This window comes from Myotis lucifugus, unplaced genomic scaffold, assembly GCF_000147115.1.
Source record: "Myotis lucifugus unplaced genomic scaffold, Myoluc2.0 scaffold_155, whole genome shotgun sequence".
Taxonomy (NCBI): Eukaryota; Metazoa; Chordata; class Mammalia; order Chiroptera; family Vespertilionidae; genus Myotis; species Myotis lucifugus.
The window spans coordinates 1,814,119-1,838,627 of NW_005871203.1; the positions used below are offsets into that span (position 1 = coordinate 1,814,119).

Below are 24,509 nucleotides of genomic sequence, written 5' to 3' on the forward strand. Positions count from 1 at the left end.
CCGGCCTCCCGCCCACTCCCCGGGCCTCCCGCCCACTCCCCTGAACTGTGGGCCTCGCCTCAGACACAAAGGTCGAGCCCACGTCCAACTCACAACATTGAGGGGAAAGAGAAGCCTCCTGTGGGCCCAAGTATCTTCTTTAAAGAGCCCCAACCAGACGCCGAGGAAGAGCCAGAGAAAAGGTCCTGTCCCTCCACAGGCACTTACATCCAGGATCCACTCAAGCCCACCGCCCTGACCACAGGACCCGCAGGAGCCCGCGAGCAGGTGCAGGGCTGGGTGGAGCGCTGGTTTAGCAGGTGGAGAGCGGTGAGCAGTCCAACAGGAAGAAGACTGGAAGGTGAACCTGGTCAGGGCCAGCAGCCTCCACAGGGGCTCGTCCAGAAGTGCACATCTCAATTCTGCCACCTGGCACCCGGGTGCCAGCCCCCCTTCACCTGTGAGCATCCAGGGATGGACACCCCTTCCTCCACCCAGTGCTTCTCAACCAGGGGCGGTTTTGACAATGTCTGGAGACATCTTGAGTTGTCAAAACTGGCTGTTATCTAGTGGGTGGAGGCCAGGGATGCTGCTAAACACCCTACAGGGCACAGGACGGCCCCTAAATGTCGGGACCCCTGCTTAAATGCTGGTGGATGGGGAGGTAGACACACGTCAGCTCCTTGACTCCTGGCTGGAGCGAGGGGTGCAACTCTGTCTCCAGCCACTGCAGAAGGAGGGAGCCTACAGCACTCCCGGGGACTCTGCACCGCACGGCCCCCTTGCCTGGCTGCCGGCCTCTCCCGGCACACTTCCCCATGCTCTGACCTGATCGGGAAACATTTCCTAATCATTCAGTTTCACACACAAGCCTCGTCCCAGGGTCATCTTCAGGGAAACCCGACCTGAGACCAGCAACGTCACGCAACTAGCAGTGCTGCCTCGCGCCATGGAGCTCATTAGGGTTCAGGCTGGGTCCAGGTTTGGCAGGAAGGAGTGCTGCAATCCATTAGCAATGCCTGCCTCGGGTCCCAGATGGGCCGTGAGGGCTTGCATGCTGGAATGCGGGCCAGGTGTCAGCTTTCCGCCTGCCATCCTTGGATGGGCAACATGGAAAGCCCTGGGTATTGTGGAGGGGGCTCCCTAGAGGGCTGGTGGGAGGGAGACAAAGGAAGCAGGTGTTTGGAAGAGCCTCGAGCATTTGCCCTGAGGCCTACTTCTGCCCTGAACATGAAATAACCGAGGACTTCCTCAACCATGGTTGACTCTTGTAAAACATTACCTCCTGGCGAGCCTGCACCCCCATCCGTGCTGAGTCCATAGTCCAGCAGGCACTTTCCTTCCCAGCTACAGATGACCGCTCATGACCAAATTGAAAAATATTAATTCTCTTTGTCTCCTGCCAAAAAGGCTAAAGCAATTACAGGCCCTGATATGAAACACAGATGTTAATACATTTGGAAAAATAGGCTCCTATAGGCGAGCAGAGATCCAAGTATGAAGTGCTTTGGGGAGTAAAGGCCCGGATCAAGTTATACGGCCGGCCCTTGAGACTGACGCCTGCTCCCACGTCCACTCCAGGGCCGGGAGCCCGGGGCCACGCGCACACACACAGCATGTCCTTTCAGACCAGCACCAACCCAGCCTCGGGCACCCACTGGCACGCCAGCTCTAAATAACATAATTATAATCACCACAGGGAAAGTGCCCTGAGATCGAAAAGTCATATAATTACAGGCAGTTTTCACTTTTTGGAAATCGGGCTCAGATGCTGGAGAAAGACTGCAAACAAGGCACTCTCGGGCTTCAGCTGGGGACGAGAGAACACTAGGAAGTTTGCTGGGATGGAGCGGCCGAGGCTGGAGGTGCAGGGAGGGCGAGAGGCAGGGCCGAGTGCTCGTGGGCCGGCACTGGCTCAGCCGATGGGTATGTGCTGGGCATGTCCCAGGCCCTGCACGGTGCTGGGCATGGACATGCCTCCGTGAGGATGGTCTGTCAAATCAGGAAGCCCATTCCCGAGAAGGCCGGCTCCTTTCACCCATGCACGCCCCTGTGTTTTGCTCAGTGCCTTCTATATGCCAGGCTCTAGGGACAAAAGATGCGTTGGCACCGCTGGGACCAGCAGGGCAGGTCTTCTGTCTTCTCTGCCTCAGGTTCCTTGGGTGGAAAGTACATTTCCCCACGATTACGGATCCTGGATTGCCATGAAGGGAAAGGAAAATGTGTGCCCCAGGCCAGGGAGAGAAGCAGAAGGGACAGGGGTAGCGGCTGCTCCCTTTCCTTGGACCTAACGTGGTGCTGTGCCCACTGCCTTGTGTGGTGGGTGAAGGTGCTCCCTCGGGGCTATGAGGGAAGGACTAAGGGTGCCTGCAGCATAGTAAGCGCTCACTACAATCACCTTAGTCATCATCGGTGCTCCGGAGGCAGCCCTCGCGTCTCCCAGTTAAGGGAGGCATTGCCAAAAAAAGAGGGGGCAAAGGTTACATGGTGAATTGGGGAGGCGACAGCCAAATTGATTGAGAGGTAAAAGGAGCAGCCCTTTCCACAAGGCAGATCTGCAAGGGGACCACCTTGCCCATCATAGTTAAGTGTCAAGTCCACGTGGAGGGATGGGGACAGAACAGACACAGAGGAAGTGACTCGGAGATGCTCCTCGGGATCATCCAGTTCCCCCCTCTCCCTGAAAGACATGCGGCCCCCCATCCATTCTCTGTGGGGAGTCACAGCTGCCCCCCCCCAGCATGTCCACCACTCCCGAGAAGGGGGGCAGGACAGGCGTCTCCACCCCCATCAGAGGGGGCGGTGACTCTTCCGAGCCCCGCAGATCCTCAAAGGGACAGACTGAGCAGGAAACACGCCCACACTGGGGAGTTTTAAAAATCCTCAGTGCCTCAGGGCCAAGGTAACACCAGGACCATTACATCAGAATTCTAAAGGTGGGGCCCCAGCTCCCCAAGTTTTATCTATTACCTGACTGCTCTGCGCCCGTGACCTCATCCACAAAATGGGAGAAAACGGACTTCTCAGGTGACTGTGAGAATGCGACATCGCGTACCACCTGCCCAGAGCCAGCCTGACCCATCGAGAACACTCAGCAAATGAGGTCTGTCCCCCCTGACTCCGCCCACCGCTCACAGTCTCCCTGAGAAGCCAGGTTTGGGATGGATTATGGAAGGAAATGAAAGGTACAAAGGTCAAAACACCCACCGAGGCCCACCAGATGGCCTCGGGCCACGGGACAGGGAGCCGGGGGCCAGTTGGCTCCAGGATGCCGAGGGCAGGCCGGCTGCCGTGACCAGCACCGACTGGACTGGTGCAGCGTCTCCATCTCTGTCAGGCAGGGCCACAGACACAGGCTTCTCCCAGAGCGTTGCCCCTGGACAGGCGGGAGGACCCCATGGGGAACCCAAAGAGGTGAATGGCCCTGGCCTCCTGCTCAAGCCGCAGCGAGCTGGGGTCTGGAACGCGCCTGGAGAAAGGTGACGAGGACGAGCGAGGAGGCTCCCTGACCAGGCTGCTCCTGGCCGTGCTCCCCTCTGACCTCCAGACGGTCCAGTGCGGCCTGGCAGCCGGCTGCTCCCACCTTGCCCTTGACCAGGCTACTGGGGAGCTGAACCGGAAACTCCTGAGAAAGTGGCTCCAAATCCGAGCTCACGCCCCGGGGCTGAGGTGTAGTGGTGAGAGATAGAAGCCGGGAGACATGGGATCAGGCACGTAGGCCTTCAGCAGCAGCAAGAAGGCTCCAGAAGCTTCTGGAAGCCTCCAGCGCCAGAGCCCACAGGGATCTGCACCCTCAGCCAGTTACTTTCCTGTGCCATCCAGGCTCAGGGCCTGGACCTCACTTGGGGCTCAGTCGCCTTTAAGAGATCGGGCAAGAGGCCACCGAGGGGCTGTATCAGGAGGAGTCTCTCTGCTTCCGTCCTGCGGGCATGGATGGCTCCCAGAGGAGAGGGGAGGGCTCTGAGCCACCTGCCCACAGCCCTGGCCACACAGGAAATCACCGGTGCCCAGCCCCTCGCCAGCCTCTGCAAGCCCGGGTTATAAAAGCCCACAAGAGTCTCGTGTGTGGCCAAGGCTGAGCCCACAGCTTGGATACACGCGCCCTGCCTGAGCCCCAGGCGAGGACATCAGTACAAGCAGGAAGCACCATGTCGCTATCTCGGCCAAGACTGTGAGCCCAGAATCTGAGACCCGAGGTCCAGTCCAACTCTGCCACTTCCTCGCCGCCCGACCTCAGGTGAGTTACTTCCCTCTCCGAGCAGTCTCTACACCTGCGAGTGGGGAAGACAAGTCTCCGTAGGATCACGTACAAGGTACACACCACGGTGAGCGTCCATCACGACAAATGATAAAACTGGAGCAGGCGTGGATGTGCTCTGGAGGGTGACCGTGTCCCCCTGCCCAGAGGGGCTCATGGCGGCTGAAGTCAGAACAAGTCAGTCTTGTTACCAAGCCCTTCACCCTTCCCAGCACGATGAAACCAGGAGGACCCGAGGACTGCCGCCCTGGAGCCACCCTGGGGTGCGGGGACTGCAATGCTCACCGGCACTCACACAACTTCTCCTTGGACTTCACCATAAGGACATCCCCGGGGGAGGTCAGAAATGCCGAGGCTCAGGTGCACCCCAGCCAGCTGACCCGGACCTGCATCCTCACCTGGTCCCTGGGAGCCGTGCAGCTGAGCTGAGCTGCTAAGGGGCAAGGATGCCACTGGGCCGGGGTCGGGGGGCCTAGTCCTTCTCAGAGGAAAAGCTGAGACCCGAGGCAGGTGCATGAGTGCCTGGACAGGTGGGGGCACTGCCGGGGACACGGTGACACCTCCTCCTTGTGGGGAGCTGAGAGCTGGGGCGCCCTGGGGAGGATGCTGGGGGGCACAGGGCTTGCCTCCTCCCTCCTCACTGTCTGGAGGCTGCCTCGGCTGAAGGGAGCTGGCAAGCCGCCCTCTCCGGCCCACTGCAGGGACAGCTCCCTCTTCCTCCGAGTACTCAGGCTTGGCCCTGGAGACCGGGCTGAGGTCACCCTCCTGGTAGCCAAAGTCCCTGAGACGGACCAAGGGACATTTTCATCCCGCTGCCAACTTCATGTAGACCCGGGCAGTGACTGGTGCCCTTTGAACGGGTTGTGTTGCCCTGACCGGCCTGCGCCCCCTTCCCCCCCCCCCCCCAGGTCTCACACAGAGCAGCACTTCAAGGATAAGCCTAGGGCCTGAGGGGGGCGGGGGGATGGGAAATGCTCAGTCTAGTTTCCATGAATGAAACCTGTTGTGAACTAGTGCAACCCCCCACCCCAAACACCCTCACCTTTAGCTGGAACTGGACTCTGAGCCAACAGGGCTCCAGCGGGTCGGGCCCTGGGCTTGGGAGTCCAGAAAAGGAGGGCAAGACTCAGAAGCCCTGGCCCCCACTGCTCCCAGCAAGTGCGGCCAAGGCCACTGACCCAGACCTGCCACTCAGCCCGACTCGGCCAACAGCCTGCCAGGGGCGGTCCAGCCTGCCTTTCCAGCTGCCGGGGCCACGCTGCAAGCAGGCCCGAGGCCCGTGGAAGGCCTCCAGCTTGGCTCAGGATCGGAACTTAATCTGGATTCCGCGCGATCAAGAGGCCTCGGTGGAAAGTGGCTGTCACAAGGGGAGGGACGCCGAGGCCGACCCAAGCCGGCTCATCTCCGGCACCCGGGGCTGTCCTGGAGCTCAGGCCGAGGCTGGCCAGAGAGCCAGATGTCCCGGCTCCGCACAGCTGGGCGGCCGGCAGCAGGGAGGCCACGGCTCCTTGGAAGGAGCAGGCTGGCCACACAGCAGGGCGGCAGGGTCGGATCCTCTCAGGGAATCAGATCAGCCACAGGCCTTCAGCCTAAAGAAAGTGCCTGCCCCAGATTGAGGAAATGTCAACCAGGGCCCACCCCCGCACCAGCTCAGGCTTGTATCCCCATGAAGACTGAACACTCAGAGATTCAGCAGAGGAAAAGCCACACCTAGAGCTCAGCATCTTCCTAAGAAGGCTCTGCATTCCCTCTGATGATGGTGAGGGGGAGGGAGAGGGAGGATGGTGATGGTGGTGATGGTGATGGTGAGGATGGTGATGGTGAGGATGGTGATGGTGGTGATGGTGATGGTGGTGATAGTGATGGTGATGATGATGATGGTGATGGTGAGGATGATGGTGATAGTGATGGTGAGGATGGTGATGGTGGTGATAGTGAGGGTGAGGATGGTGATGGTGGTGATGATACTAATATTAATAAAACTTTACTGAGCATTTACTATGTTATAAGTAAGCATGTTAACCTCCTTTATCCTCACAACTCTGCGAGATAAATGCTATCATGAGTCCCATTGTATCGAGGAGGAAACAAGCTCCCAGAGGTAAGACTCCCAAGACCACACGGGTATATAGTGTTGGGGTTCAAATCCACACTCTTCATAGCTGGTCATCCCACCTGGGGAATGACATAATAGGATTGTTTTGCTTCCGCATTAACTTCTGGAGAATGAGAGACTAGATTCCTTCTTTCCGGTGCAGAAAGGAAAGTTAGAAATCTACAGAGAGCAGCCCCTTCCTCCCTTCCCACCGCCTCACTCCCCCACCTGCCCTCCTTCATACTCTGCACCTGTCACGTCACTTCCTCTGCTCCACCGTGAGCTCCTGGAGAGCAGAGACTGGGGTCCGCTGACTTCCGCCTGCACGCGGCACACAGCCGGTGCGCAAACATTCGCTGGCAAGGGACTTGGCCTCCCAGCAAGCCACAGCCCTCAGAGGCAGGAACCCAAAGCCAGGCTGGGCATCCCCAGAGATCACCTGTGGCCACGCTGCTTGTGGGGGGCAACCTGGAACACCTGCCCTGGCTGCCTGCCAGGGAGCCCCACCCATCCCTCTTCCAACCACAGTGAGTCAGGCCCTCTCCTCTCCCCGGGGCCTTCCTCCCACCCCGTGGATCTAAGGCAGGGTCGAGGAGGCCGCCACCTCACACCATGATGGGACCGCAGTGCCAGCAGGTTGACACAGGCAGAAGGATGAGCAGCTGCCGCCAGCCTTTGCACAAGTGGGCTGATGGAGTGCTACTGACAAACAGCCTCTCGGCACCTGCCTCACCCCAGTGAGTGTGTCTTCATGAGAAAAGTCAAGCGTGTTCTTGTTCAAGAGCCCTGGGAGATCCGTCAGAGAACAGCAAACACACGCCACCCCGAGAAGGAACTCAGTGCTGCTTCTCATGCCTGGGCCTGGAGCCAGGGCACGGCCGACCGGGGGGAACAGGGGCACCTGGGTACTTTAGGGAGACTCAGGGGTGACTGCCAAGGCTGTCTGCCGCCTCCGCTGCACCACGCCCACGCCCTGTACCTTAGGGCACTGCATTCGAGTGGGGGCTCTAAATGCAAATTTAATCCACACTGAGATACCATTGGTCCATCAGACCGACAAAGATCAAACAGTTTAATAAGAGACCATGTTGGTGAGTGTAGGGGGAAACAGGCCTTCCCTATGTGGCTTCTGGGAATATAAACTGATAGAGCCTCCATGGACAGCAATTAAAACCCATCAGGGTCCCTATGTGGGGGCTCCCTTAGGGGGCTGGTGTGCGTATGAAATGAGGTAACGAGTGCAAGACATCAGAAGCATCAGTTTGGTTTTCTCAGAAGACTACCTCCAAAAGGGACATGCTTGGCAAACGAGGTGGTAACAACCCCTAAGTCCCTGATGTGATAACAGTCCCCATTCCAACTGAAGATGCTAGACAGCCCATTGAAGGAGCTGCCCACCCACCTTCCTTCCACTGATCACCAAGGAACAGTATGCGGGGAGGCGGGGAAAAGTCCGAGACCTGAGACACCCAGAAACCCAGCCAGCGGGTAGTCTGCAACCCTGGCTCGGCGCCTCGGGGCGGCAGAGTGGACTTGCCAGACGTCCCAGCCCGTTCTCTCAGCCTTCTTACCTCCCAGAGGAGCTGGAAACTAAAGGATCTCAAGAAATTAAAGTCTTGCCCTGGCCGGTTTGGCTCAGTGGATAGAGCGTCGGCCTGCGGACTGAAAGGTCCCAGGTTCGATTCCGGTCAAGGGCATGTACCTTGGTTGTGGGCACATCCCCGGTAGATGTGCAGGAAGCGGCTGATCGATGTTTCTCTCTCATCGATGTTTCTAACTCTCTATCCCTCTCCCTTCCTCTCTGTAAAAAATCAATAAAATATATATTTAAAAAAAAAAGAAATTAAAGTCTTTCAACACCTGCGTCCGGCCCCTAGCCTCCTGAACATTGGAAAGCTGAGAGTTCTCTGCCTGTTTATTTGGGGTTTGGGGGTCTGTCCCCTAAGATGATTACAAATGGCCACTTTGGTTGGTCACCTGACATCATGTGCTGCGTTTCAGAGTGACAAATGGGAGAGGGGTAGACCTTCAAAAACATTTCTTCCTCTTCTCCGTCCCCCACCTTGCAGGCCCCTAAACACAGGCCAGACCCAGACCACCTCTAAATACCCACTTAGGGTCACACAACCTCAGGCTCACTGGCCATCCCCTGTTCCTAACAGGATTCTCGGATGGTGATAGTTTTAAGAAACAGTGACATTAAAACAAAACAACATACACCCTCTTTAAAAAAGAGACCCAGCCCAGGCCCTGCACATGGTGGAAGCAGCCAGGACTGACCCTGCGGACCTGGCCCCACCCTCTGGCCGCCACCACTTCCTCTGCAGTTGGAGGAAGCTTGCGTCCCTCCTCAGCGTCAGCGCAGCACCCACCTGCCCAAGTGCTCCTGCAGCACCTGGTAAACGCTGATCCGAAACGTCTGGTTGTCGAAGCGCTCCCGGATGTAGTCCTTGTAGATCCGGAACTCGGCTGCAGTCACGGCCTCCCCTTCCGGGATCTTGGAGAGATCAAACCGGAACTCTCGATGGTGGTAGCGCGGGTGGAAAAACTCCTTGTCGTGTTCCACTGCGAAGGGAATAACACACACGGGCACCAGCAGCTCGTTAGTAACTGGCCGCACGCTCCTGGCCCAGAGGCCAGCATCTGGCTAAGCCCATTGCGAGCGACCCCGGTGGTGACGGCTCAGCTCACGCCACCTGCTGTGGGCTAAAGTCCCCTTGGGGAGCAAGGGCAGTGACTCTGCATCCACCTGCCGGGGAGAGGTGGCAGTGACCACAGCGGTCCTAGCAGCCCTGAGGCTCAGGTTCCCGGAGAGCAGGTCTGGGTGTGCATCCAGGCTCAGCTACTAACTAGCTGAACGGCCTGGACAAAGTACCAAGTACCTTCCGTTTCTCCATCTAAAAATATGGGGAGAATAATCCTCTTTCTTTTGTTGTTGTCGGAGGTAAGTGATCTAATTCACTAAGTAGCTTAACATCTGGTAGGGCCAGACGACTGCGAGCTGTTATTAGTCAACATCGGCCTCACTCTGCCTCTCCGGGTCCCTCAGCACCTGGTGCTCAGCCGGCTGCACGTGAGAACCACTGTGGGAGCTTTGAAAACACAGGGGTGCCCTGGCCCACGGCTGGGCTGGTAAACGTTTCCTAACTGGCTCTCTGGGACCCCTCTGTAGTGCTGGCCAATTTCCATCTCGCAGATCTCAGCTTCCCCAGTGGGGCGGGGAGATGGCACACTGGCTCCAGCAGCCGCTGCTCTCTCTCCCCTCTGAACCAACGGCAGGGTGTCCCTGGGGGAGGGTTCAGAACCCGGTACTTTGTAAAGCACCCAGACGTTTTTCACAGCAGCCAGGTTTACAACCACAGACTTAGACTTCTAAGAGATGGCATGGCCGGGGGCTTTGGAAAATGACTTCAGGACAAAATAAAGTGAAGGACTTCAGCGCTTCTCCCTGACGCGGGCAGTGAGACCAGACCAGGAGAGCATGCCCCCTTCGCAGGGGATAAACACCAAGATGATCTAAGCCCAAGGACTGGTCCTGGGGGTGCACCGCGGTTCCTGGGGGCCCTGCATCCTCTGGGCCCAAGTGGAGCAGGGATGGAGCTGGGAGTAACAAGTTCGGGAAGATGCAGAACGACCGGCAGGCCAGGCTCCAGAGGGTTTGCAGCATCTGTCATCTGGGGACAGTCCCCGCTGCACCTCCTGTAGGGGTGGGGAACAGCGTGGCAGAGGAGAGGAGAAGCAGGACCAGCGTGCTGCAGCTCAGTGGGCCTGAGAGCTGCCGGGCCGGGCTCCAGCTGCCGCAGCTAAGGATGGGATGCTTGATGAAGGAGGCACCCGCACAAGCAGCCCCAGGGCTCCATTGAGAAGACACTGGGGTGAGGGCAGGGGCCCTGGGGAATGAGCCACCTCTCGGGCTGCTCCCTCCTGGGCTGAGGGGGCAGGTGACATCTTGAGGCAGGGGATTCCGGCCGGGCACAGAGTGGCCCCGCGTCTGGACCGCAGCCTCTGGAACCCCGGGCTCCATGGGAGAGCTGGCCGAGGGAAGGGCTCTCCAGAACTGATGGCAGCTGTCCTCAGCCACCCCGCCCCCCTTCCGCTCCTTCACACTCACAGGAGCACCTCTCTTCTACCCGGTCCAAGAAAAAGGCAAGGCTGAATCTGATGGCAAAACATGGCCACGGGGCCCAGCCAGCGTGGCTCAGTGGTTGAGCATGGACCTATGAACCAGGAGGTCACGGTTCGATTCCCAGTCAGGGCACATGCCTGGGTTGTGGGCTCGATCCCCAGTAGGGGGTGTGCAGAAGGCAGCCGATCAATAATTCTCTCTCATCATTGATGTTTCCATCTCTCTCTCCCTTTTCCTTAAAAATACATATATATATATACATATATATATATATATATATATATATATATATAGCCATGGGGACTGTGATCTATGAAGGCGGAGAGGGAGGGAGGGGTCTTTTGTGGCAGCTTCCAGGAAGCTAGGAGGGGACCAGGACGTGGGGATGGGGGGGGGCATGGCAAGCAGCCTCCACTCTGTCGCTGTGGAAATGCCCTGGGCCAGTCCTCTGCCACCCCTCAAGCTCACGCACCCCTGCACGTGGGTAGGGGATGCACCTGATGCCCACGAGGTGTTGAGTTGCCTGTGCAGAGTCAGAGCCGGGACTCAAAGCCAGGTGCACCCCCACCGGAGGCTGTGGCCGCGCATCCCCGTGCGGTGCTGACAGCTGGGAAGGGAGCTGCTCTGCTGGTGTCAGAACCTTTTCATCGTATCACAGCGCACGGTCTGTACGCTGGCCAGATGTGAACCCACCCAGGGAAGCTTCTCCCAGATCAAGAAACAGCCGTGACCAGCGCCCCTCCTAGGCCCCTCTCCAGCCACAGGGGTAACACGGTACCTTCTCCTGCGCCTGGCTCCTCCCCTCCCCAGGGTTACTGTGATGCATCCTCATCTCTTTGGACGCTCACACACCCTCACTGCTGTGACCAGCCCACAGCCTGACTGTCCCAAGGCCATGTCCCTTCTACCGTTCACATGCGCCTGGGGATCTGCAATCCGGGCTCGGAGAGCAGTGCTGCTAGGAGCCCTCGGGCACCTGCATTTGGGCGAGTCTGGGTGGGCACACAGGAAGTGGACTGTGTGTGTTCAGCTTGGTCACTGCCACGCTGTTCTCCCAGAGGGCCGTACCTGGGAGTGCCTAAGGGTGCCCGAGGAGCAGCAGCCTGGCTAGGAAGTCATGGGCAGAGGCTAGGGACACTGGGGGCCTCCTCAGTGCTTTTTTCTGCAGGGGCTGGGAAGGGGGGGGTGAGGCCACACCCCCTGGAGTGAATCCTGTGCCCTCACTAAGCAGTCAGGTGCATCCACACAGCCCCCACCCTGGGCCCCTGTGAGGGAGCTCCCAGGGAACGCACCTCACAGTGCCCCAGGCGCCCAATGCGAAGTCAAAGACCATCCCTTAGCTAAATGGGAAGGACGCCCACGGTCATCCTCTTGCCGGACCTCCATGAGCAGCATTCGACACTGGGCCCTTCCTGCTTCCTGAACTTGCCTTCCTGTGGCTCCCTGCACTGTGTCCGCTCAGGTGCCCCACCCCACCCCACCACTCTGGCCACCCCTGGAAACACTCCCTCAGACATTCCCGATTACGGAGTTAGCGTGGTCCTGAGGGATATCAGGACAGCATTCCACAGGCCAGTCCCCGCCCCAAGCCTCTGTTTCCAGCCGCCTCCCCCAGCAGAGCCCACCCTCCAAAGGCCAGAAAGGCCCACAGTGCTGCGACATTCAGCAGAGGAGCCCAGCACGATGCCCGGAACACAGTCAGACTCCCAGCACGATGCCCGGAACACAGTCAGACTCCCACACCCCTCAGCTTCCCTGCTCCCAGTGCCGGGATAGACCACACCCCCAACAGCTCCTATCAGCAGGCAGTGACCAACCGAGCAGAGAATGGGGGTTTGGGAGCCCTGGTCAGTTTACAATAAAGATGGATGAAGAACCCAGAAGTGAAAAAGAGAAAGCATGTTTACGAGTGCTTGCTCTGTGATGGTCTCACACAGAGGAGCCTGTGCCAGTCTGATAGACCCCGTGAGGCGGGATGGATCCCCATTTTACAGATGAGAAAACTGAGGCTCAGGGAGTCAAGTAATTTGCCCAAGGTCACAAGTTAGGTGAGTGGCTGAACTCCAAAATCCACACTCTTGACCTTGGCATTCTCTGCAGCCAGGTGGCCTGAGTTCCCCTCTCAGCTGTGCCACTTACCAGCTGTGTGGCTAAGCCAGCGCATTCCCCTGTGTGTGTGCCCCCTTCCTCCCGGGTAATAATAATGGCCCTTTCTCGCACCGCTGTTGGGAGGCCATAGGGGCCGGCACTTATAACAGAAAGTGCCCAGCAATTTGTGCTGGCCATTGTCACAGAACCTCTAAACAATGAACTGAGAGAACGGCCATCAGTGCAGAAGAAGCAGTGTGTGTGTGTGTATGTGGGGCGGGGGGGGGGGGTATTTACATAGTTCAGCCAAGATAACTTTATCTGGGGGAAAAGTGCAATAGAGCAAACAATACAGACACGTTTAATAAGCATGACATCGACACAGGTACAATTACTAAAGCCACACACCCAGTGAAGAAAGAAACATTGATACATAATTAATCATAAATATAAACTTCACTGTAGCGGGTGTATATGTAACTTTTTTAACATATAAGATTAAATGTATCTTAACTGTTAAGACACTGAAGATATCAGACAGTTAAGATAATAAGGTTATGCCCTAACCGGTTTGGCTCAGTGGATAGAGCGTCGGCCTGCGGACTGAAGGGTCCCAGGTTTGATTTCGGTCGGGGGCATGTACATTGGTTGCGGGCACATCCCCAGTGGGGGGTGTGCAGAGGGCAGCTGATCGATGTTTCTAACTCTCTATCCCTCTCCCTTCCTCTCTGTAAAAAATCAATAAAATATATTTTTTTAAAAAGATAATATGGTTATAAAGCTTCTTTTTTAAAAATGGCAAAGGAATCAAGTATCCAAGTAAACTTCTTGCAAAACTTGCAGGCTCTTCGGTTTGGCTTTCTGAGTGAATTTCCTTCTTTGATTATTTTAAGATGAGAGGCATGAGCCACGTTGCCATTCTGTTCTTTCTGAAACCCACATCATATGTTCTGAAATAATGCTGTGATTTATCAAAGAAAGAATGGTCATTTTTTTAAAAAAGAGCAGCGAATAAGTCAACGTCCAACCCAAATACCAAGTCACGTCTTCCCGAGGTTTCAGCTTTACGTGGGAACCCCGCCATAGCATGACTCCACAGCAGTTCTTTCTGGGATCGACAATTTAATTGGCACCACTATGGTCTAGATGGGAGCTTGTATGCACTTTTAGGCAGAAAACACATCTTTACACCAGCTTTTTAAACCTCAGGTGATTACCCAAGACCTGCACTTTACAATCAGTGTCTGGCATTGCTGTCTCCTGTGCCCATAAAGGAACTTTATGTGTATCACTGGGCTTTCTAAGGAAACCCGGAGCCTGGAAACCCAGCTTTCCCCTGCTGCCCTTTACATTCCAGCCCCCCGCCGGCTACGGGAGCTCACAGGCTTTCACCGAGACTTTCATCTTGAAAAGATCAAAAGGGCTCAAATCCCTGAGACCAAACGGTAAGTCCAAAGAAAGTAGATTCCAGAAAACACCATCCTGACAGCAACCAACCTCATGACTGTCCCCAAAGCAGATCCTAGAGTCCTTTCATAAAAGCCTGAAACAAGAACCCTAAAGCTGGCCGTGGAGGGGGATTCTGCGTCGCAGGATGTCAATAAAGCAGAGGGGCCGGTGGGACAGGAAGCCCCGCGCCGGGTGTCGGCTCTCAGGACCCTGACACTCAGGGATGGCCTCTGTGCCACATGCAAGTCCAGCCTGCTCCCCAGTTCTTCCGACCTGTGAGTATGTGGACATCCTTCAAACAAGTCTCCTTAAGCTGGAGTTGGGTTGCTGCCCTTGCAACCAAGGCAGCTCTGAGCAAAGCAATCACAAGCCCAGTGATTCTCACGCCAGGAAGTGGATGGGCAGTGGTTATCCCCAGGTGACCATTTGCCAGGAAAGCTGCTGTATTTAGATTGGCATAATTTCCAAGTACAGATGGCCCCTAAACCCCCAGGAACAGGGACAATGACTATCTCCCTCCTGAACCCCCAGTGCCCAGCACAGCCTGGCAGTCAGTAAGGCTCCATAAGTCTAGTGGACCGAATACATTATTCTTGGCATAGTTCCCGTCTGGTCTATAAGTAAGCGATTATATTCATAATATACATCCAGTGAAGCACACAAATCAGAAGTGGTCATGAAGTTCGGTGAACTTTCTGGACGTAAACACACCCAGAACAGGACACAGCATTTCATCACTAGCAGCCCCTCCTCCCCAGGGGTGACAGCCACCCTAACACCCAGCACCCAGGCTCACTTGGCCTGCTTGGCACTTCCCCTTCTGCATCTGCTGCCTCCGCTCACCTGCGCCCCCACCACCCCATGTGGCTGCTTGTGGTGGTAGCTCATGCATTTCCACTGCTGAGTAGGACCCCATTGTGCAAAAAGGCCTCCATTCATTTTGTGATGGACGTTTGGGTAGTTTCGAGTTTGGGACACTACAGGTTGTGCTCTGATGGGCATCCGTGCACGTGCCTTTTGGCGAACACATTTCTACTGCGTAAACTCCAAGAAGCGGGATTGCTGGGTCAGAGGGCTGAGTGCTCAGCTTTAGTATGTGCCTCTCACTGTCTCCATGGCAAGAATCTGGGGGTAACAGGCTACAGAGCCAAGTGAGACATCATCCTAAAGAGACGGTTGGCTTTCGATAGTTTTAGTATATCCTGGTGCCTTTGTCTAGGTACCTGGTATGAGGTAGGTGGGAATTCTTCCCAGGAAAGGTGTGGAATGGAAGAATGTTCAGGAAGTTAAGGAAGAATTGAGGTTGGCCAACCCCAGAGAACAAGAAGGGCATGGCAGACAGAGGGAACAGCATGCTTGAAGGCCTGAGAGACAGCGTGTTGAGTGGTAAGAAGTCTGCTGGGAATAACAAGAAACAGGCAAGTTAGTTCCTCATCGAGAACGTTCTTGGATGCCATGCTAAGGAGTCAATCATTGACCCCCCTCAATCATGATTGGTTTGGTTCATGGTTGTGTTGGATGGAGCCTTGATCAAAACTATTTTAGCGAGAGGACTGGCAATACTGTGAGAACAGAGGTGAGAACAGAGACAGGGAGCTCAGAGGAGGGTCTGGGCTAGCAATGATGCATGTCCAACATGCATATCCTCTCTCCCTTCCTGCACCCAAGAGAGTCATCACTAAACAATCACAGCACTCTTTGCTTCCACCTGGTACTGGGGCAGCCACTATGAATCCTGGCTGCCTGAGAAAATGGCATGCTTTTCATCCCTGCTCCGGACCACAGAGACGGAATGGACAGGAAATGAAGCTAGGGGGATGGACAGAAGACAACACTGATCAGACGCAAGCATTTGAAGGGCGAGGACTAGAGAAGGGACGTACCCTGCTAGCTGGAATGCCTAGTAGGCAGTAATGCCCCCAGTAGATGTAAATATTGCAGGAACAGCTCTGCAGGGCAAGTAGGAGGGAAGAAAACATGGGTAGTTGCAGAAGGTTAGACTTGAGTGACCTATAAGCAACCCAAGTAAAAAACTGAACACTTGAGAAGAGAGAGGTCTGAAATCCTGGCAAGAAAGTTCAAGTTTGGGGCTACGGAACTGGGCTTACGGTCAAGTTTTATGGAAAAACATGCACAATGAGAAAGACAAGCACAGCCATGGCCTGACCTCGAGGGCTGCATGGGAGGCGGAGAACACGCCACCGGAAGAACTTGGCCGGGGAAGGAGCAGGACTGCGGACAGCAAAGTAAGATGGCCGGATGGTAGCTAGATTCAGACATAAAGGGCCGGGGACCAGTCACTGGATTGGTCATCGGCAGCTCGCAGACCTCAGGCAGTAGCCCCCCTGGGGACCTCCGGGCAGAAAAGACACCTGTAGAGCAAGACGCGGCCACTGGTGGACGAGAGGCCTGGAGTGTAGAAGGGAACGGCCAGCACACAGAGCCGCTCTTCTGGCCGCGGCGAGGGAGAGTCGATAAATGGTTAAATAACCAGCTTCATCGCCCAGCAGCTCCTTCCAAAACTGTGTGGTTTTCAGAAAAGGCCTGGTTAACCTCCGGACATGTGGTCTGCCCCCAAAGATGCTGCTAAGCTATGAGATGGCACCAAGTATTTTATGAGCACAGGCACGCTTTCCAGGTAAGAACTGCAAGTCCAGCGTTCGCGCTCAGCTCCTCACTCGGAGTCTGGTCTCCGTGAGCTCAGCCTGGACCGAGGCCCCGGCTGTGGCGGGGACACACCCTGAATCCCTTCGGTGAGAATGAGGCTCTGGGAACCAGGAGAACCACCGGAGCCCACAGCACAACCAGGAGCTACACATGAGTTCTGAAGGACCCTTGACTGCTGAGGACCCCCAACCCCCATTTCACTGCGACTCTTCCCACCCAGACTCCTCCCTTTTTCCTACAGGAACACGATTCATCCAGAAGGTTCTGGCACTCGCAGGAATTCACAGGAGCTGATGTCACAAGACTGCTGGGGAGGTGATGTTTGGCCCGAGGCTCTGGGATGTGAAATTGGATGATGGCTCTTCACTCACTCACAGGTTTAGGCGGCAAGAGGAAGGAGTGTGAAAGGCGGCCAGGCCCGCCATAATGTAGGCGCTCTCGGAACAGAGCAGACATAGCTCCTCGCAGAGGAAATGTCTCCACGACACGACGTGGATGCGCTGTGTGCACAGTAGCTCCTGCAGGAGGGGCGTCAGCCCCGAGCCCAGAGAAGGGAGCGTCGCATACAAGTCTAAAACGATAGATGCTCTCTCCTTGCACCCTGTGTACTCAATCAACGGGTATTTCTGGAGCTCCCCATGGTGGGTGTGGGGGGACCCCCAGCTGTTCTGATATAGGACAGAAGCTGGTGAAAAGCCCAGTTAGATGGCAGCAGTTACCTATCTAACCCCCAAACCAAATCAACTGTCTTAACCATTCTGAAGCGTTCAGTTCAGTAGCGGCCCGTACATTCACGGTGTGGTGCAACCAATATCCAGAGCTCTTACTCTTGCAAAACTGAAAGCCTGTCCCCATTAAACAAGTCCCCATTCCCCGTCACCCGGCCCCAGGAACCATCATTCTCCTTTCCATCTCTATGGGGTTGATTACTCGGAGTGCCTCATGTAAATGGAATCATACAATATTTGTTCTTTTGTGGCTGACTTATTTCACTCAGCATAATGTCTTCAAGTTTCACCCAGGTGGTAGCATGTGTCAGAATTCCTTTCCAAAGCTGAACACTATTCCATTTGTGGATGGACCATGCTTCGTCCATCCAGCCATCCAGCCATGGACCCATGGACTCTGGGGTGGCTTCCACCTATTGGCTACTGTGAATAGCGCTGCTATGAACATGTGTGTGAAAATATCTCTTTGAAACCCTACTTTTAATTCTTTTGGATATAGATCAGTGGTTCTCAACCTTCCTAATGCCATGACCCTTTAATACAGTTCCTCATGTTGTGGTGACCCCCAACCATAAAATTATTTTCGTTGCTACTTCATAGCTACTGTTATGAATCGTAATGTAAATATCTGATATGCAGGATGTATTTTGATTGTTACAAATTGAACATAATTAAAGCATAGTGATTAATCACAAAAACAATATGTAATTATATATGTGTTTTCCGATGGTCTTTTTTTTTAATATATTTTATTGATTTTTTACAGAGAGGAAGGGAGAGGGATAAAGAGTTAGAAACATCGATGAGAGAGAAACATCGATCAGCTGCCTCCTGCACACTCCCCACTGGGAATGTGCCCCGCAACCAAGGTACATGCCCTTGACCGGAATCGAACCTGGGACCCTTGAGTCCGCAGGCCGACGCTCTATCCACTGAGCCAAACCGGTTAGGGCTTCCGATGGTCTTAAGCAACCCCTGTGAAAGGGTCATTTGACCCCCAAAGGGTCGCGACCCACAGGTTGAGAACCGCTGATATAGATCCAGTGGAATTGCTAGCTTATGTGGTCATTCTATTTTAATTTTTTGAGGAACTACCATACTGTTTTCCATGGAGGCGGCTTCATTTTATATGCCCACCAACAGCACACACGTGCTCTGCACCCTGACCTACGCTTGTTATTCTCTCATGTTTGCTTCTGATAGCAGCCATCCGAATGGGTGAGAGGTGGACAGCCCCCACGTCAGAAGCCTTCCCACGGGCCTGGAAGCCATATCCCATGTCACACACATCATCTCATCTAATCTTTACAACACCCCGCTAAGACATAGCACACACATCGTGTCCATTTTGCAGATGAGAACATTGAGACTAGGAGAGATAAAGTCACTTGCCCGTGGCCATACAGCTGCTCTGAATACCTGTATGGTTTGCAGCTCTTGGCCACACTCTCTCCCTCAAACTGGGAACCACCTTGACCTTGTAGCTATAAAGACAATTAAATAAGGATAGCTCTGAAGTATACCAAACTCTTGGCACACACAACATAGTCACAACACTTTTTAAATCTTCACCTGAGGGTATGTTTTCATTGATTTGAGAAAGAGAGGGAGAGGGACAGAGAGAAAGATCGATCTGAGAGAGAAACATTGATCAGCTGCCTCCTGCACATGCCCCGACTGAGGATTGAAGCCCCAACTTGGGTACGTGCCCTGACCAGAAATCAAACCCACAACCCTGGATGCATGGGACAAAACTCCAGCCAACTGAGCCACATGGGCCAGGGCTGTGGTCACAACATTAATCTCCTTAAAAACCGAACCCAGAGACGGCAGACTGCATCGCACTCAGGTCCCTCTCTGGTGTGTAACTGTTGCTCTGGCCCAACACCAGAGTCACCCTTGAGCGAGGCTGACAGCTTGAAGATTCTGTAGCATGAGCCCACCTCCCCATCACACCTCCCTAGCCCCCCAAATCGTGGGGGCAGGGCTCTGCCTGGCGGAGGGCACACAAGAGGCATTGTCTCCCCGGCCCCTGAACTGCCGCTTCAACTCTCGAACTTTCCACCAAATGGGCTGCCAGCAAGACCACCTGGAGTCCCAGTGAGAGGGTCTTCAGAGACACGGCGTCCTTGTCAGAGGCGGGGGCTGAGTCCTGAGATGCAGGTGCGTAGGCCAGACCCCTGGCAGCCGGGCTTTTTGTCCTCAGCTTTGCAGGCCGCACAGATGGGGGAGGGGCAGAGAGCATTACTGTACCGCAAGATTAAACACTTCAGTGTCAACATGTGTGCAGTATTGCTCGAACAATGTTATCATTGTGAACTGAACGGACCAAAGGGTTTAGGCGATGGGGTGGGGAGAGGGAGGAAAGATGGGTTTAATTATCTCCAGGGCTGAAGCCAGTTGTTTGCCTAAAAAGACCCAGACGCTCGCAGAGCTGAAAAGAAAAATGGGCTGTAAGTGTATGTCAATGTTTCCGACATAAACTGAGGGTGCCACCCTTCACCCATGGGCGCCCCATCTGCTCAGAGGGAGGAACTCTGCCCCCAGGCATCTCTGGGTCCCAATCCCATCCTTGGCTAATTGAAAATGAGGGAAAAGAATGAAACTAGTTACTATTTTCAGCTAAACTAGCAATTGTCAACCAGGGGCAATTTTTCCTCCCCTCTCCCACCAGGGGACGTGGATAATGCCTGGATTCATTTCATGTGTGCTCCTGGCTGCTGTGGGCAGAGGCCAGAGACACTGCTAAATGCCTGCCCTGCATAGGACAGCACCACTGTCAGCCACGCCGAGACGGGAATCCCTGAGCTCACAGACAAACCTCAAGGGAGTCCGAAACCCTGGGTTTTGGCTCCATCTGGGCTCTCAGATAGCAGGGTGGAACCACAGGCTCACTGGCCTTCAGTTTTTCCTCCTATAACAAGGGATGGGTTGAATAGGTCTGAAGTCCCCTTTCTCTTCTATTAGGCTGTACCCTATAAAGTTGCCAAGATCCTACCAATTCTGACCTACATATGGTTCAACCGAATACTTCTAAATTTGAATCCTACATCTGTGCTGTCCACCACGGCAGCCACTAACCACATGTGTCTCCTGAGCACTGGAAATGTGGCCGGTGTGGCTGGGAACTCGACATTCACATCTATTTCAGCGTAATTAATTTCAAGCGAAGTGGCCGCATGTGGCCAGTGGCTCCCGTCCTGGACAGCAGAAATGGAACACTTTCTGCATCACAGAAAGTCCTGCCTTTCAGCCACGCTCTACGACGTCAACGCACTGACATGAAGAAATGCACTGACATAAAGAGGACATAAAAGCCTTATTGCTGAAACCGGTTTGGCTCAGTGGATGGAGCGTCGGCCTGCGGACTGAAGGGTCCCGGGTTCGATTCCGGTCAGGGGCATGTGCCTGGGTTGCGGGCACATCCCCAGTGGGAGATGTGCAGGAGGCAGCTGATCGATGTTTCTCTCTCGTCGATGTTTCTAGCTCTCTATCTCTCTCTCCCTTCCTCTCTCTGTAAAAGATCAATAAAATATATTTTTAAAAAAAAGCCTTATTGCCAATGAGCCTCTCAAAGATGTTCTCAGGCACCGACGAGCAGCTTTTTCCTCTGAGAGAGAAAGTCCACAGAAGAAAGGAGAAGCTCATTCCGGCCTGTGCCCAGGGTGGACACTGCTGGCTCCGTGGCTCTGGGTTCTGACTGTGACACAGGCACGAGGCGCCCTGCTCAGTCACAGGGCCACGTCGGAGCTGGCCACTGGGGGAGTGACATCACGCTGGGTAATCATCAGACCCAACAAGGTCAGGAGCGCAGGGCGGGGCTTTGCTCTCGGTCAGGCCACCGTGGCCCCTTCCCAGGGCTGAGCCGGGCGCAGCTCAGAGGTCACAGCCCCTTTCATTTCCTTCCTAGAACATAATGCTCTCATTACTTTGGTGATTGGGCCGTTGACCTGTGTATTAACTGTCTTCTAGGTTTTAACTCCAAGAGAGTAAGACCTGAACGAGGACACAAACACAGGCTGGGATGTGGGTCCCCACCCGACTGCCCATGGTGCTAAGGAGTTGCTCTCATCTGTAAACGAGAGGAGGAGGATAACAATACTGACTTTGGCGGGTTGTCTCCCGGCGTTTCCAATTCAGGAGGGTGGGGCCAGTCTGGAACCCCACCTTGAGAATGCCAGCGTCGAGGAGGCCTGTGGCGTGCTGGCACACAGAAGGTCCAGAATGATGGTGACTATTGCTGTGTTGTTCTCCACCACACCATCGACCACACTCCCCTTGCCTGGCACCGGGCAGGTTCTCAAGCACTTAGTGAAGAGACTTTGGAAACATACCCTATGGGCTCCCGCAGGAGGACAAAACTCCATCTTGGCCTCACTCAGCTCCAGAAGTAGTAACGATGGGGCAGAGAGGGACAGGGGGAGGGGCAGGGGGGAGGACCTACAGCCTGGATTTGAACACAGGCTCTGCCAATTACCACCAGTGACTCAGGACAAGGTAACCCACCTCTGGGAGGCTCAGGCCCCTCCCCCCAAAAAATGGGGGCATTAATAGGCCCCAGGCAATGGGGCTATTGTGAGGATTTAAGGAGACAGAGGCTAGCACTCATGGGGCCCTGGGAGCAGCCAGGGGGTGGAGAGAAGGACAGGAGGGTGCCTGCCCAGACCTCCCCCCAAAGCAGCCAGAGCGGCCTCGGTCAGCTGGGCAGGCGCAGCTGGTTTAAGGTACTTTAGAGGCGAATCAAATCAAATGAGAATTTATAATCCTTCCTGGGGTCTGGGTTCCATCAACCTAAACTCATTAGGCCTTGGCGGTGCAGGTGCAGCAAAGGAGGAGACTGTTCTGCATTTCCTTCATGTCGGGCTCCTGTCTCCCTTTCAAAGTAAGAGTCTTCAAGAGCCTCGTTCATTTCACGTTCACATTTTAACAACCTGCACTTCAAACTCCCAAGGTGAACGACCAAAACACCCTCAAAACTGCACTGCTGTCCTTTGAACCTGCTTCTGGTAGAGGAAGCAGAATCCGAGATCAAGCCAACGATTTGTTTTGAAATTACATTCTGGTCCCCTGCTGAATGTCACTAGTAGAGTTGCAAGCAGACTTCTGGTTCTAAATGAGGTCATCTTTCTGAATCATTGGAAGTGATTAGTGATTTAAGAGAATTCCTGTACAAGGAAACTTACATAAAGTTGAAAATAGGCGAGACTGATCTATGCCATTAGAAGATGGGACAACGGTCGCCCTCGGGTGAGGTGGTGAGGGGGTTCTGGGAGCTGGTCATGCTCTGTTTCTTGATCCAGGCACTGGTTACCCAGATGTGTGCACTTTGCAAAAATTCCTAACCGTTCTTGATTCGTGCATGGCTTGTACATACATTGCGCTTTAATAAACAGTTTTATTAACGATGAATCTTGGCTGGCTTTCTCCATGTCCAGTCCTACCCAAGGCATCTTTGTCGCCACAGTTCCTCTTTTATAGCAGGTGCAATCCCTTTGGGGGAGAGACGCCACCACCTTATCAATTTTAAGACATCTTAGGTTCAGAAACGCTGACAGTCAAAGAAATGGGATATTGTGCTCAAAGCACATAGCTGTCAAACCTTTAGGAGGCTTCTGCTGCCCTCATTAGAGGCTGCTTACTCACCTGCTCCAAACCCATTCTCGCTGAGAAGCAGTTCAGGATCAAGTCTAAGAGGGAGGGATCAGTAACTAAACCTCCAAATTCAAATACACTCTCTGGCCAGCTACTCTGGGCCAGCTACTCACATCTCTGTGCTCAGTCTTCTGGTCTATAAAATGGGGGGTGGGGGGTGATAATAGCCCCCGCCTGAATGGTTGTCATGGAAATTATTATTATTCTATATAATAAAAGGCTAATATGCAAATCAACCGAACGGCGGAACAACCGGTCGCTATGATGCGCAGTGACACCTAAGGGGCAGATGCTCAATGCAGGAGCTGCCCCCTGGTGGTCAGTGTGCTCCCACAGGGAGAGCACCGCTCAGCCAGAAGCAGGGCTCACGGCTGGCGAGCGCAGCGGCAGTGGTGGGGCAGCGCTAAGGATGTTGCAGGGAGCAGGCCTAAGCTGGCAGTTGGACATCCCCCAAGGGCTCCCGGACTATGAGAGGGTGCAGGCGAGGCTGAGGGGACCACCCCCCCCCCCAAGTGCACAAATTTTATGCACTGGGCCTCTAGTTATCATTATAATGGCTAACATAGCTATAATTGAATAGTAAGTATAGCCCCACCCCCTCCAACCCAGCTACCAGGGGCCGGAGGCTGACTTCCAGCAACCTTGTTCATGTAGCATGATCTCCCTTCGACCCAGCTGACTCACGAGTGAGCGTGTGATTTGAGCTGCCTAAGAGTCTCTCTCCAGGAACTCTAGTTGGGTGCAGTAGCTCAACCATGTCATCAAAAACTCAAGTTTCTTCTACCTTTTTGCTCTGTTATTGTCTGCGCATTGACATTTAACCCTTAGGCTTGCTGCCTCATGGTCCCAAGATGCCTGCCATGGCTCCAAATATCACAGAACCAGTCAAGGCAGGAAAGGGGGAAAGGATAGAGAGTTCTGTTTGCTCAGCTGTCACTCACCAGGAAGCAACATATTTTTCAGAACCACCTCCCACCCCCTTCTACCCCTAGCAGACTCCCTCTCGTGTCTCACTGGTTGGAACAGCAGCTGTGGTCATCCCAACCTGCTAGGGAAGCTGGGAAAGCGAATCTGTGGCCAGCCAGCCAGTGTAACTAAGTGGGTGTGGACGGCCACCTTTCTCCCAACAGGCAGGGCAGCGGAGGAGCCAGCGAAGCGAGAGCTAAGAGGGAAGCTGTCAGTACAGAGTTGAGGGATGTGGAGAGAATAACGTGGATTCCCTAAGGACCGTCTAGTTGCTGATGAGTCCTTTCCCAAGGCTTGGGATGCGTTGATTCCCTTTTGTTTTTCCTCCTTAAACTAGTTTGAACATATTTCTTTTGCCTACAACCAAAGAATTCTGCTACATGTACTTTGGTTCACACCAAACTCACACTGCCCAGACACAACCACTAAGAACAGCTTCTCCCCCGCTCCCCGCCCCGCCCCCACCACCTCTACTACCACCTCTTCTAACCAGTGGGCCTA

General features: G+C 54.6%; 1 protein-coding gene across 1 annotated transcript in view; it reads right to left on the reverse strand.

Moving 5' to 3' along the window:
• BMP7 (bone morphogenetic protein 7) overlaps positions 1 to 24,509 on the reverse strand; it is a gene marked incomplete at its 5' end in the record, with an annotated part of 74,355 nt that overhangs the window by 33,671 nt on the left and 16,175 nt on the right. The window contains one exon of the mRNA XM_006095415.2: positions 8,705 to 8,897. Within this exon, the coding sequence (XP_006095477.1) occupies positions 8,705 to 8,897 (193 nt within the window). The remainder of the gene's footprint in view (positions 1 to 8,704; positions 8,898 to 24,509) is intronic.